Source organism: Callorhinus ursinus, unplaced genomic scaffold, assembly GCF_003265705.2.
Source record: "Callorhinus ursinus isolate GAN/ISIS: 27379988/994484 unplaced genomic scaffold, GSC_fseal_2.0 scaffold13, whole genome shotgun sequence".
Taxonomy (NCBI): domain Eukaryota; kingdom Metazoa; phylum Chordata; class Mammalia; order Carnivora; family Otariidae; genus Callorhinus; species Callorhinus ursinus.
In genome coordinates, this window is record NW_027397075.1 from 38,785,210 (window position 1) to 38,800,574 (window position 15,365).

Here is a 15,365-nt window from a genome sequence, read left to right on the forward strand (position 1 = left end):
AGTTAAGAAGAGGGAAATCTAGCAGCAGCATGATAGCTCCAACCATAACAGGAAAATTTCTAGACACTAGACACTACATGGTATTTGTATGGGCTAGAAACTCTGAGAACAGTATTTCATACAGTATATTTATTCATGCAATTTTTTAAAGTTCATAATAATTTGTTATGAACTTTATTCTGAATTACTGTCTGAATTCAATGTCATGATTTCAAAATTACTCTGAATTCATTATTACTCTGAATTGCAAACATCATGTTCGTTAAGTTGTGGAAGGGTCTGAGTCAGGAATACACAAGCTGCTGCAGTGTGAGTAGGGCGGAGGCAAAGATAAAATTATACTAGATATCTACTGGCATCCTAAAATTGGTCAACAGGTAACCTTGATCCACAAAGGAGTAAGAGAAAAGAAGGAGCAGAGTAGACCAGAGTCTAGGTTTCTGAACTGGAGTGAGTCTATGAGGAGTCAAAGAAGACAGACTCAAGTACCGTGAAACAAGCACCATGGAGAGCTCCAGGAAAAATGAGTTTATCTTCTGATATCTTCCTGGTCAGCTCTATTGCAGACGGATCTACTTAGTTTAAGCATGAAGGCCTATTAAATACCTCTCTTTATGGAAAGTCCCTTAAGGGAATAACTACATCATATTCATCATCTACAAAATATTACTCAATAGGTACTTAACAAGTGTAGGTTTAACAAATGATATTAAAGCATTCTAAATGCCTAATGGTGGTACTTTTTCTTAGATTCCTTAAGAACCAGTGAATGCCAGGTTCATCAAGAATCTATTGAATTTTTCTAGAAGCATTGTGCTAAGTACGTTCACATGTTATTTCATATAATCCTACTGCATCCAAAGATGATTTTATAGCACCATAATGAAATTGAGGGTTGCAGAAAGGGAGGTGGGTAGGGGGATGGGGTAACTGTGTGATGGGCATTAAGGAGGGCATGTGATACGATGAGCACTGGGTGTTATATGCAACTAATGAATCATTGAACACTACATCAAGAATTATATGTTGGCTGATTGAATTTAAATTTTAAAAAAGAAAAAAAAAGAAACTGATGTTCAAATAAATGATTACTTGCCTAGGTTTAGATAGCAAGTTCAATGGCAACCATTTGAAGTTCAGTGTTCTTTCCATAGGATCTAAGTCTATGCACAGCATTTTAGGATAACAATCTCTGGGTTGATCTGGACACTACGGTGTAGTAGACAATAATACCCTTCAACTATTCATTTACCACTGTTACATTTCTAAATATGTTTTCATTTAGGAGAGGTCAGGTTAATGGAGTGTTAGTAAACTGCTTTCTGGGGAGAAAAAGCTTTCATTTTTGGCATTTGCCAATTTCTGTGGTATAAATACTACCACCATAGCTGATTTCAAGCTCCTCACATGACGTTACTGAATACAGAGGTGGAAAGAGAAAGTGTGTAATTTTCTCTCTATGAGCCATTACGAGCTAGATCCAGTATACCACTAGGCCATGATAATAGGGAATACAGTGTGTCTATCACTCACAGAGATGTCTGTGTCATCCCGGAAGTGATACAGATTCCTTTTTCTAAAAATTCAATGCACATCCTCCAGTCTTTTCCCCCACTATAACAACTGAAGAGGCTGAAAGTTCTAAATTATGGTGGAGCCTCCATCAGCTTGGGTTCCTCAGTGTCTGTGTAAAGTAGAACATCTTGTCAACACTGAAAGGGCATGTAACATTAGTAAAGAATTAGCTTTCTTGTATTAAGCCAGTGAGAATTCCTACTACTACTAAATGTGAAACCTGTCCTAAGTTGAATTAAAATCTGATTGATAGAGCTGGCCTTGATTTCTCTTTCCTAAAGAGTTTCAATGTTTTATTAAAAAAAAAAACCCCAAAGTAGAAAAAAAACTTCATGTGTAATTTGCATTAATAGAAAGTATAGAGATAATTTTCAATTAACACATATTCAAGAGTAGAAGAAAAACTAATTTTACCATTAATATGTTAGTAAGTAGGTATTATTTTCCCCATTTTTCTCAGACTCATGAAATTAGGTAATTTCTTTAAGGTCAAAAAGATATTAAGTAGTGGATCTTGAATTAAAAAAGATACCCAGTTCTCATGGTTCACCTCCAAACAATGAATCATGGAACACTACATCAAAAACTAATGATGTAATGTATGGTGATTAACATAACATAAAAAAAAAAGATACCCAACTCTTTTCAAAGTATTTGTTCCTGAATGACATACTATTATTCTTTAGAAATTAAAGAAATCTGGTGGTTTCATGGGATGTCTGGTGGCTCAGTCGGTTAAGTGACTGCCTTCAGCTCAGGTCATGATCCCAGGGTCCTGGGATCGAGTCCCACATCGGGCTCCCTGCTCAGCCGGGAGCCTGCTTCTCCCTCTGCATTCTCTGCCTACCACTCACCCTGCTTGTGCTCTCTCTCTCTCTCTCTCTCTCTGACAAATAAATAAATAAATAAAATCTTTAAAAAAAGAAATATGGTGGGTTCAAATATTTACTGAGAACCTACTATGGGCTAGGTATCATGCCAGGCACAAAGGCATAATAATCCTAGCTAGGTTTAAATACTATCATTTTATTAGGCATTGTATGTTTGAGAAATGTGATACAAGGAGGGAAATGTACCCAAAACACATAATAAATTCTATTTAAATACATATATATAGATATACATATGCATTTACGTATAACACAAGTATATAGATATCTTTTCTTTTTTAAAGGAAACATTCCATTTGGTTGATAATCTGATATTAGCACACTAAAACAACTGGGAAATTTTCCAGGAAAAATCTACTATAAAGCATTCCATTGACCCAAAACATCTGAATAAGGCTGCACTTAATCCATTTAAATAACACACCTGGTATAGTCTTCAGGCTTATTCAAAAGAGTCACCAGGCGAGAATAATTGGAGGCCAGCATAATAATCTTCTTGTGTGGTCCTTCGTAGGTTTGAGGTTTATTTAATTATGATTCCTAAACAAGTTTATGCCACCTGAGTATGATTTCTAAATAGTCTTATCTTTAGAAAATCCATTAGTAGTCTCTGGCAACCAGCATAGCTATCTAAAACCAAAATATTTTCTACTAGTCTCAGAATCCCAATATGATCATGTGGTTGCATATACTCCTTTCTCTATTTGGAAGATTACCTAAGAACAGTTTATCCAAATTTACTTAATGGAAACGTGCCTCAGAGTGTGTGTTAGATTACATGATCACATTGATAATCCTAGACTAATAGAAACAGTTTGTGCCATGTAAAAACCCAAAGGTTGCTGACAATTATTTAATGTCTTTGTAGGAAGTTTTCCTTAAGGAACACAGAACAAAATTTGGCCTGAGAGTTTCTGTGGTTATCTATATATAGATATAGCTGCCTGAATGGAAAATTTGTATTGCACAGAAATAAGATCCAGGATTTGTAGTTTCCCTACAATGGAAATTTAGGTACATAAAACAACCTTCTCTTTTGCTTTTAATACAACTTTAAATTCTTCTTACTTATCTCTTTTTGACATGTTTTTACCTGCATATGAGGCAGCCTAAAACATTTGAGTCATTTATACGAACTATATGGATGAGTTGACTCATTGTGTCTGTTTGGTAAGGGTGTCCTAATAAGTTACAGAAAAGTAATTACCAAGGTTTTAGAGGAAAACCACAGAAGAAAAGAAACTACCACTCTCATAGCATTTTAAATCATAGACAAATTAAAGTGTTCCACGCCAGCACATCAACTATAGGCTAACTAAATCAACTCCTCTGCCTGCTTCCTTGGGTATTATCAGAATAAATGCATTAATTTTCATGAATTTTTATACAGTTCTTTCCCAGGCATTGTATATGCATATGCCAAGTGATAAAATCTGGTCTAGAGTAAAACAGAAAGAGAAAATCTGTACAGAAATAAATATAAGGGGGAAAATCACAGGGCACCTGGGTGACTCGGTCAGTTAAGCGTCTGACTCGTGATTTCCACTCAGGTCATGATCTCATGAGTCATGGGGTTGAGCACCTCATTGGGCTCCACGCTCAGCGCAGAGTCTGCTTGAGATTCTCTCCCTCTGCCCCTCCCCCACTGGTGCACGCACGCTCTCTCTCTCTCTCTCTCTCAAATAAATAAATAAATCTTTAAAAAACATATAAGGGGGAAATCATCAAAAAAGGAGGTACAGAAAAACTGCAGTAGAAAGCCAGAGGGAAAAGAGAGCCTTTTAGATAGAAAAAATCAGAAAAAGCTTGATGAAAGTGTTATCTTTTGCCATGAAAATTATAAGTCAGATAGAAAGCAAGGGCATTCTAGGAGAAGGATACAACTTAAGAGAAAATATGGGGCAAGAGAATGTGACAGGAGATGGGGTGAGGGACAGTATAAAGTTATATTTGACTATAGTAAAAAGGCAAGTGAGGGACAAGAGCTAGAAGGCTTGGTTGAGGCTCAGCTGGTGGCCTTTGACTACCATGCTAAGGTCAAATAATAGATTGGCTGTTCTCCATACTTGGGATAAAAACTGCTATGGAAAACACTCAAAAAGCCATTATTAATTCTACTGATAGAGCAGACATTTTCCAGATAGCAGAGAGCATGAGAGATAGCACCAGGGATATACTATCTAATCTCAGACATATTTCTTCGGGAGAAAGTGCACATGTAAAACATTATCACTCATTAGCCATCTGAAAGGGAGATCCAAAGTCAGCAGGTTCGGCTCAATTTCCTTTGCATCAACCTGACACTTTATTTTGGCACTTCACATAGGAGCAAAATAAGTTTATTATCTTTAAAATGCATTGCAATGTGTGTCCTTTGTTTAGTTGCCACTAATTGTACTCCAGAAACAGTGTACTAGCAGAACCAGAGGCTTTTTGGGTGAGAACTAGATACAAATTTAAGATAATATGATAATAGATACTGTGTCTTTTTATTGTATTCTTAATTATAGGAGACTGAGCTTAGAGACTTGTCTAAACAGAGTCCACATCACCTCATCCCCTTAGCGTCTCCCTCCTCACTCACAGAGTAATCCTCAGTGCTCCTCTGTTCTTAATTATCAATTAAAACATGCTTAGTGCCCATTAAGTATCGGGGAATATGGCCAAGGGCAGAAACTCCATAAATGTTTATTGAATAGATGACTGAACAGGTAGGTGCGTTAGGCACGAGATAAAGCAACAGCCATGCAATATTCCTCTTCTTCTAGGCAAGAGTTTTACTAAAGGAAATACCACTGGTAGCAATCCAAATCACCTGTAGAAGTGGTTCAAATACTTCACAATAAGTTGCTAATAATGCAAAAGAAATGTCGTCACTTGTACATATTTCACAATCAATAACTAATGTCTTATTCAGAAAGCAAGAACAAATTGCCTCAGCGAACTTGCTAGCTCAAGACACCGCTGGCTTAGGTCCCGCTTAAAGTATTTGAGGAAAGAAGAGCCTCAGAACCTCCTATAGTCCTTCCTAGTGTGGTCACAGAAAGTCAGACTCAACACTAGTCATATATTGGGCAAGTTGGTTAAAATAATTATAACACCAAATTTGGCCATATTTATTTAAAATATAGCAGTAAAACTCTTCAACATTATCAATCTACTGCACCCAATAAATACTGAGCAACTAATATGGGCAGGGAAGTGGGTGAACCAAACAGGCAGACAGGACCGTTACATTTCCCACTGCCTTTTCACCTCTACCCTTATCCCATATTATCCACCTTCAAAAAAAAAATCCATATTACAATTTCTACTTTTTCTACGAGGCTGAGAGTTCTGAGAATAAAGAACTGATATTCTAGAGCTTGAATGGAGTTACAATGGAAACTTTCATTCTTTAAGCTGGGAGAGTTAATATAGGTATTCTTTTAAAAAGAAAAACAAAAAACAAAAAACAAAAACTGGCATTCCAAAATGGCGCTTCAAATTGCTATGGTAAAAACACCTCCGTGCACTTTCACAGCAGCTCTACCCCTTCAACCAGGAGCCCATGAATCCCTTTTTTTTTTTTTTTTTTTTTAATGTAGAGAAGCTGAGACAGCAAGAGTAAATGATGCAAGGGGTATCTTCATTTGAGTTATCCCAGAAGGATTCTAGAGCAAGTTGTTTATTTGGGAGGTACAAAGGATGCTAATAGGAAGAGGGGAAGTGATACAGGAAAAGGAATGCAGCCCCCAAAGTGTGTGCTTTTAATCTTGCTCCCATGTGGACAACTGGAGCTTATTCCTACAGAGGCTGAAAGCTGCTCCTAAGGGGTTTCATTCTCTGGCAGAACAGCCTTCTTCTGTTCTAGGAAAAAAAACCCTATTGGGCACAGTAATGCAGATACGGGAGTTGGAAGTAGGCCAGAGCACTCTGAAAACCCTAGGAAATATGGACAAGTCACTCAGAACATCCACTACAGGGGGTCACATATATAATATGCAGTAGAACTGGATTTCAATGTATGGTATCCTTAATTCTGGATGTATGTTCGCTCCTCTGTATCACCATAACACAATGCTTAGAGCGAACATACACTACTTAATATAATTCTAGGATCCAAATACCATTTGGTGTTAAACAATGAATGCAGATCCACCAAATGACAATAGCCAACAGAACTTGAGTGCTCACTTTGTAACAGGAACTATGTTAAGTATTTCATTTGTATCATCTTAATTTTATTCTCAGCACAATTCTACAAAGTAAAGAAATATTACTGCCTTCTCTACATTGTGAGGAGGAAAGCAAGGCACAGAGAACTTACAGTTTTAAGGAAATATGGCTTTTAAGTGGCAGGGCTAAGAATCCAACCCAGGCACCCCATACTAGAGCCTATGCCCCTAACCATTATTCTCTACAGGCTCCTCTCTGACTGGTTTTGGAGGCAGGAGTGGATAATAAAATCAGCCTACAGGTTTGATTATTGGAAAACTATCTGAGAAATTTAATGTATTCTGTGGTGACATCAATGCCTTTCAGTCACCAAAACTTAATGCTATCAAATTCACGTGATCAAGACACCTTTACAAATGCACTACATATACTGCTTTTTGATAAAAGCATTCTCCATGATTGCAAGAGAAGTTACAAATAAACCTGTATACACTTTATAAAACATGCCAACAACAAAGTAAAATACACAGACTTTGTAAAAGAATCATACCTTCACTGTCCACATTCCAGCCTCTGGCTCTTTAACATTTACCACCTTGGCAGAGTTATGGATATTTAATAGCTCATTCAGGCCAAATCCCTTTTTTATCAGCTTCCCTAAAAGACAGACATAAAGGTAACAAGCACAATCTTTATTTCAGCTATGTGTATTAGCTGTATATACTTCCAGTATAAATTACCTGAGGGACTATTGTACCTTTAGCTGAAAACATTACTTTATTTATATCTAATATAGGTTTAATTTTATGGTTTCTGGACATTGGAACTGAACTATCAGATTCCCATTTGCCATGTGGATTTGGTCTAAAAATAAGAATAACAACTGGCAGACTGTAATCATATATCCAAAGCCAAACTAGATAACAATTATTATGGCTACTGAGAAGTTCCGTGCAGTCACTAGAGGCATTTAGATTTAACAGATGGCAAGAACAGTAAACCGGAATAAATGCCTTTTTGGAGATCACTCAAGGTATTACTAACATGAGAGCCTTGGGCATATTTGTGCACGAAACACAAAATGTTAAGCTGTTTTCCATGAAGCACAGGAGGCTTTTGTGGTCATATTTAAAGGAAGCAGTGGAATGAAGTAGCATGATACCATCTCCTATTGACCTGAGATTTATCTAAAGTATCTAACAGTTGGAACCTAGAGAATAAGAAAAGCAAATTTGGAAGTAAGCCATAGTTTAGTTATTGACTTCACTCTTGGCTCTCCTATGGACTACTTCTGCAGTTAAAAAAACAAATCAATTATAAGAATCCCATGTTTGCATCAAAAGATTTACACTCACTGTAAATAACTTTTAAAATACTGATGTCACTGTCAATGACTTTTTAAAGTAGTAGAACCATCATGCAATGGATATGGGTATTTTTAATTAACCAGGTGGTGAAAACTACAAATCTTTCCTGGGTAGCATAGGTATTAGAAGGGAATGCTACCTCAATGGACAAATTCATTTATCTGTAGGAGTATTGAAAAAGAGGTTTTGCTTGTTTTGTACATTTCAATTTAATTGGTAGTATGAATGTGACCTTCAAGGACAATTTCCTATGCTATATTCTTTTAGGGATTAACTATTCTCTAAGATTCAAACTGAATAAATAAGAAAGCTAGTTACTCTCTTTCCATTTATAAATCCTCACAAATAGGTTAAAAAAACACACTAAAGCCACAATGGAAATAATAATATTTTGCAAACATCAACAGGTAAAAAAAAAATTCTAAATGCAAACAGTAGGGAAAATGAGGTTTCTGTTTTTACTAGATTACTTTTCAATGTAAGTCTTATAATACTCAACTAGGAATGGAATCAGGCCAATTCTTAGGGTTGTAACATATGATTGGGAAAACAAAGTAAATTTCTTTAAAGATTTTATTTATTTATCCGATAGAGAAAAAGAGAGAGACCAAGCAGGAGGAGCGCTGAGAGCCCAATGCGGGGCTCTATCCCAGGACCCTGGGATCATGACCTGAGCCAAAGGCAGACGCTTAACTGACTGAGCCACCCAGGTGCCCCAAGGAAACAAAGTAAATTAAAACATTATTTTTTCTTAAGATTTTATTCATTTGAGAGAGGGAGAGAACATGAACAGTGGGGAGAGGCAGTGGAAGAGGAAGAAGCAGACTCTCTGCCGAGCAGGGAGCCCGATGTGGGGCTCCATCCCAGGATGTGGAGATCATTACCTGAACCGAAGGTGGATGCTTAACCATCTGAGCCACCCAGGCACGCCAAAACATTATTCTAATAAGAACATGAATGTGGTCTTTAACTGTGTTCTGTAAAATTAAATCTTATCAAGAATATGATATGGTAAAAAACTGGGCAGTTTGGGCACCTGGGTGGCTCAGTGGGTTAAGCGGCTGCTCAGGTCATGATCTCAGGGTCCTGGGTCTGAGCCCCATGTCTGGCTCCCTGCTCAGCAGGGAGCCTGCTTCTCCCTCTCCCTCTGCCCCTCCCCCTGTTCGTGCTTTCTATCTTGCTTGCTTTCTCTCTCTCTGTCAAATAAATAAATAAAATCTTAAAAAAAAAAACTAGGCAGTTGTTTTAAAAGGAGGCTTTTCACGTTATTCATTAAAAATACATAAAATACTGAATTTTACAAACTATGTTACTGTGAAATATTTCCTCATACATAAATTAGGAAAATATAATTTCAGGCTCAAATTAAATTTTTTTCTTTTGAGTAGTTTAGCTACAATTAAGTTACTAAATATCTGTTTAAATTATTAGGAGTTTCAGTTTTTTGAATCTCATGTTAATTCAATTAATAATTATGACTAAAACAGTTTTATTTTTTTAAACATCTTTCCTAGTCACTTTTGAATTTACTGAATTATTCATAAAGTTAGCATTAACCTGACATAAATAAGTGTACAAAAACCTTTTACCTTTCATGGTTTTTGTATTTTATTATATGATGTTTGATATATCTCACCTAAAGGATTGCGAATTTCAATCCCTGGAGAAGGGCCACTGAGAGACACAGTAACCTCTTTTAGGCTGGGATCAAAAGGAATTTTCCAAGTGTTTACAGCTTGTTCCAAATGATCTGTTGATAAGAGATGGACTTTAGAGGACTGCACTGCCTCCTCTACCCATTTTAACACCTATAAGAGAAAAGAAGAAATGTGAGTGATATCAGACACATTTATAGTTTTATACAGCCACGACTTTTAGATGCAGTATTTCGCTTTGGTGAATCACATGAATCAGGTACTTCCTGTACTGGTGTGAGGTTTATTTTCATCACAGTGAAGAGCAACCTTTTCCTACATCCAGCTATTGTAGTAGATTCAGAATAAAATGCTACTTTAACCCATGCTCAAATGTCAAGTTTTCTACTTGAAATAATATATTCAAAATCAGATTGTGGTGTCCAAAAGCCAGTTAAGTGAAATATGCAGAGATATTACAGACAGCTTTATATTTTTCAAAAAAAATGAAAAAAACCTATAAAAAAACATGGTATTGCCAATATTGTTAGATTCCTTTTCCCTCCATTCTCTCTTTCTGGGTTTCTTTCAATATCCAATTTTAAAAGATAATTAGCAAATTATCTAATCCAATTTCAATATATTGGGTCTCTGAATTATTGGGAATATAGTATATTGTAATTATATATAGAATATTGTAATATATATTGTAGTATATTAAATATTGAAAAATAATTGCAATGCCAGCAAAATATTCATTTTTATGATAAAATAAATAAGGACCAAAAACAATGGAAAAAATGGCCACTGCATTTTTTAAATCATAGAAAAATATTTCAGATTAGAACCAATTTAAGTAGTGTATTTTGAAAACTACTCTTTGGGAAAATATTAAGAAATTGGGTTATGAAAATGTGTTAATGCCTCATGGTGAACAAAGAAGACTTCCAATTCTCAGAAGTGTTCTGCAACAGCAAATGCAATTTCTCACTAAACAAACAGTGCATGTCTGTATTGAACTTACTACAATTAATTCAAAATCATGATAATCTTTAATCTACCTCTGATCTTTCTCTGATACATCTTTCAAGATTATATTCTATTATGAATAATTTCCCTTGTAATTATTTATAAAACACTAAACAGACCTGAATATTAAGCTACAGCCTAACTATTCAAAATAAAAACATTTTTTAAATTACAATAATGGTAGTTAAAAATCAATTAATCAAACAACAAATACTGTGCAATAACTTCACTCTCCATAAAAACTATCCCTTGATGTTTGTTCCCAAGGATGAAGAAAGTGGCTAACACATATTATCATACAAGTAACAATGGTAAGGCAATTACATTCATTCATAAAACAAATGTTTATGGTTCAAGGTACTTTTCCAGGTACTGAGCAACTATTTTAGTCAATATTTAGTAAACACTCTTCTTCTCTAAACTAGTATTCATGAAGTTTTTTGCATGTTTTATACATTATTTCATTTTTAATAAATCTTTCTGTCTTTTCTTTAGTGTCAAAACCATCCACAACTCTTTCATCTTGGTATACCCAATACCAAGTGGCATGCTCTACACATGATAAAACTGGGATATGCACTAATGTGTATGAAGTTGGTCATGATGATGATCATAATAATGTCTTCTTAAATAAAAGAATATTATAGGAATTCATGAAACAGGGACCCCTGTTGAAATAACATATGTAAAGTACCCATCATATAGTTGCCAAATAGTACATATTCATATTTCTTTCCCACATATCTCAATTCCCTTCTCTTCCCCTGAAAGAATATTTCAACAAATGGCTTCATAGGCCAAGTGAAAAAAAATCATGCATGAAAGTCAAATAATATTTCTTTAAATGAAAAAAGAAAGGCAAAGTCATTCCAGATAGAAGACAGGATCTGAAAAAATACACGAAGACAGAAGTATTCCAAATATGTTGAGAAAATGATTGAAGCCAAGCAGCTAGTTAAGTGTTCAGAAGAAGGAGAAGCAGAAGATGAAGTTGGAAGCTTGTGTTAAGGGCAGACCATGTATTGTCACGAAGTCAGGATATGATCTTTGGATTTTATCCTAAACACCCCAGTGAAAAATTACTGAAGGGATGTAAGCAGAGGACTAATACACCAGAAGTGGTATTTTACCAAAAAACACCTTATAGTGGTGCTATAGACAAATTGAATAGAAAAACCAAATTCATTATAATTAATTACCCCTAAAATGAAATTATATATTCCCTCAAATTTTAACCTTATAAGGTACATGGAATTTTACATATGAAATGAAGCATATATCAACAAAATTGTCTGAAGAAGCAGATGTCGTATTTGAAAAATGGGCTCTCACTGTTCATGCTTGAAGAGAAATGCTCATCAAATCTGTCCATATGGCTACAGAAATCAGACTTGTGAGTAATATTTCACCACAAATAAAACACATTTTAATCATCAGAATGTTGACATTTTTATTTCTTATACATAGAACATGGCTGCCTAACTCAAAGAAATGGAAAAGATTGGCTTATTGTCTCAGAAAGCAAATGATAAATTTGACTGATAATAAACAACTCTGAGGATAATGTCTGGCATAGAGACAGAAGAGGGAAGAGGGCAAGAAAAAAATTGGATAAATGAACAGAAGACTTGTTTTAAGGGCAAGACACATAATGTGTCTGTAAATAATTCTCCATTGAAAAGGAGACAAAGAATTAGAAAACAGGAATTGCATAGTACCTCAGGTTCAACTATGAAATGCAAGAAATGGAAGAAATTTTTTACACATCCTTCTTTAAATGTATAGTGTATCTCTGGGTGGCTCCTCAAATATATCTTTCCTTCAAACTCAGTGCAGAGAGGTTATAATGTATCACTGGATACCTATCCATTGTCTATTAGGTATGCATAGAAATCACTAAGTCTTAGGCATGCTTATAAAAATGGAAGACTTTCTAATTGAGTTGCATTTTCATACGGCAAATGTGTTCAAACGGTATGGAATATAGGCACTTTTGGGTTTACTCAATACCATTTCCAATTCATCAACATTTATGAGGCTTTCACAAAGGGATTACTATGTATCATAACATTACTTGTGAAAGATAGAGTACAGACTTCTGAAAAGTCACTTTTTTATCCTCCTATAAGAAAAAATCAAATCGAAAACAGATGCAATCCATTTTGTTAGAAAATATAGATTTTACCATCATATGAATAAAAGTAGATCACTGCAAGCTACAGAATCACCATTAGTGAGGTTTCTGGCCTCTTATATTGTCATATATAAGAAAAAATCTTTGTCTAACCATGAGAAATGTCCTCCTGAGATGGGAAATGATCTTCTGTTTTAATGACAAATGGAACAGAACTAGAATAATGTGAGAATCTTTGCATTGGTGCATTTTTACTAACATAAAAACAGTTTCAAACCACTAGGGAACCATTAGTTATACATTAAAAATTTTAATGCAAAAATGTTTCTCTAACAATTTGTCCCAGTTTATATATCAAAGGGGGTTTGAGACCATCTAATACAGCTCCTTTATTGTACATATGAGGAAACTGATATTTGAAAGAGTTCTTGTACCATTTAAACACTAACCAGACTGATTCTAGCTCAATAATTATATTTTACATAAGTCCCTATTCCTAAAGATACTCTCTTACTTTAAATATTTTGCATCCTATGTAATGATCAGTATTTAAAAGTAAGTTCATGTCTATTCCACTCTGGAATAAGATGCAAGTATTGTTTCAAGGCACAAAACCAGGATACATTGTTATGTATTATGAAATATAATAGTATTAAGCAAGAATGGAAGTAAAATCATTTTGCATAGCCTTCAAGAACAAAATTTGAAGAGCTTTGTTTAGCTGTTTGCAAGAACATTTTTTTCCTTCTGTACTGAAATATAACTGACATATAATGCTATATTAGTTTCATTCATTATTTAAATACATCGCAAAATAATCACAGTAAGTTTAGTTAATATCCATTGTCACACAGTTACAATTTTTTCTCTCTTTTTTTTTAAGATTTTATTTATTTATGAGTGAGAGAGAGCACAAGCAGGGGGAGGGGCAGTGGGAGAGGGAGAAGCAGGCTCCCCGCTGAGCAGGGAGTCTGTTGCAGGGCTCGATCCCAGGGCCCTCGGATCATGACCCGAGCTGAAGGCAGACGCTTAACCAACTGAGCCACCCAGGTGCCCCAATTTTTTTCTCTTGTGATGAGAACTTTTAAGATTTACTGTTTTAGCAACTCTCAAATATACACTACAGTATTATTAATGATAGCTACCATGCTGTACTTTACATCCCCAAGATTTACTTACTTTATAACTAAAAGTTTGTACCTTTTGACCCCCTTCACCCATGTCTCTCACCCCTCTACCACCCTCCACATCTGGCAACCACCAATCTGTTCTCTGTAGCTATGAGTTAAGTTTTTGTTTTGTTGTTGATTATGTTTTAGATTTCTCATATAAATGAGATCATGCAGTATTTGTCTTCTTCTGTCTGACTTGTTTCACTTTGCATAATGAAATATGGCCCTCAAGGTCTATCCATGTTGTCACAAATGGCAAGATTTCCTTCTTTTATGGCTGAATAATATTCCCAAGTACATCTATACCACATCTTCTTTATTCATTCATCTGTCAGTGAAAACTCACGTTACTTCCATGTCTTGGCTATTGCAAATAATAGTGCAGTGAACATGGAGGTGCATATATCTTTTCAAGTTATTGTTTTCATTTCTTTGGACAAAAACTTAGAAGTGGAATCAATAGATCATATGATAGTTCTATTTTGCATTTTTTGAGGAACCTCCATACTATTTTCCATAGGGGCTGCATCAATTTACATTCCCCTCCGCCGACAGTGCACAATGGTTCCCTTTTCTCCACATCATTGCCAACACTTGTTCTTTCTTGTCTTTTTGGTAAGAGTCATTCTAACAGGTGTGAGATAGAATCTTATAGTGGTTTTGATTTGCACTTTCCTGATGATTAGTGATGTTGAACATCTTTCTATATACCTGTTGACTATCTGTATGTTTTCTTTGGAAAAATGTCTATTCAGATCCTGTGCCCATTTTGAGTAAGTTGTTTGGTTTTTTTCAATTGAATTGCATTAGTTATTTATATATTTTGGATATTAGTCCCTTATCAGATATATGATTTGCAACTATCTTTTCCCATTTCATAGGTTTGTGTTTTCATTTTGCAGTTGGTTTCCTTTGTTGTGCAGAAGCTTTTTATTTTGATATAGTCCCAGAGGCCTATTTTTTGCTTTTGTTGCATTTGCTTTGGCTGTCAAATCCAAAAAATCATCACCAAGGCCAATATCAAGGAGCATACTACCTATGTTTTCTTCTAGGGGTTGTATGGTTTCATGTCTCACATCTAAGTTTTTACTCCATTTTAAGTTAGTTTTTGTGTATGGTATAAGATAGTGGTCCAGTTTCATTCTTTTATATGTGACTGTCTAGTTTTCCCAGCATCATTTATTGAAGAGCCTGTCTTTTCCCCATTGTAAATTCTTGGCTCCTTTGTCGTAAATTAATGGAATATATATATTATATATATTTATATATATAATATATAATATATATATATAAAGCTAGTGAAAAACAAAAATCAATGCAAGTGTTTTTAATGAGAAGTGGCAAGCAAATCAGTGATCTGATAAGCTGTGTGTTTTTATCACCACTGGGCAACAAATTATCAAGAA

The 15,365-nt window shown here is 35.1% G+C and overlaps 1 protein-coding gene across 1 annotated transcript in view; it reads right to left on the bottom strand.

The window, feature by feature from the left end:
• HMCN1 (hemicentin 1) overlaps nucleotides 1–15,365 on the bottom strand; it is a 489,046-nt gene that overhangs the window by 281,293 nt on the left and 192,388 nt on the right. Inside the window, exons 5-6 of the mRNA XM_025877925.2 lie at nucleotides 9,627–9,798; nucleotides 7,174–7,280 (exon numbers count right to left, since the gene is read on the bottom strand). Coding sequence (XP_025733710.1) covers nucleotides 7,174–7,280; nucleotides 9,627–9,798 — 279 coding nt within the window. The remainder of the gene's footprint in view (nucleotides 1–7,173; nucleotides 7,281–9,626; nucleotides 9,799–15,365) is intronic.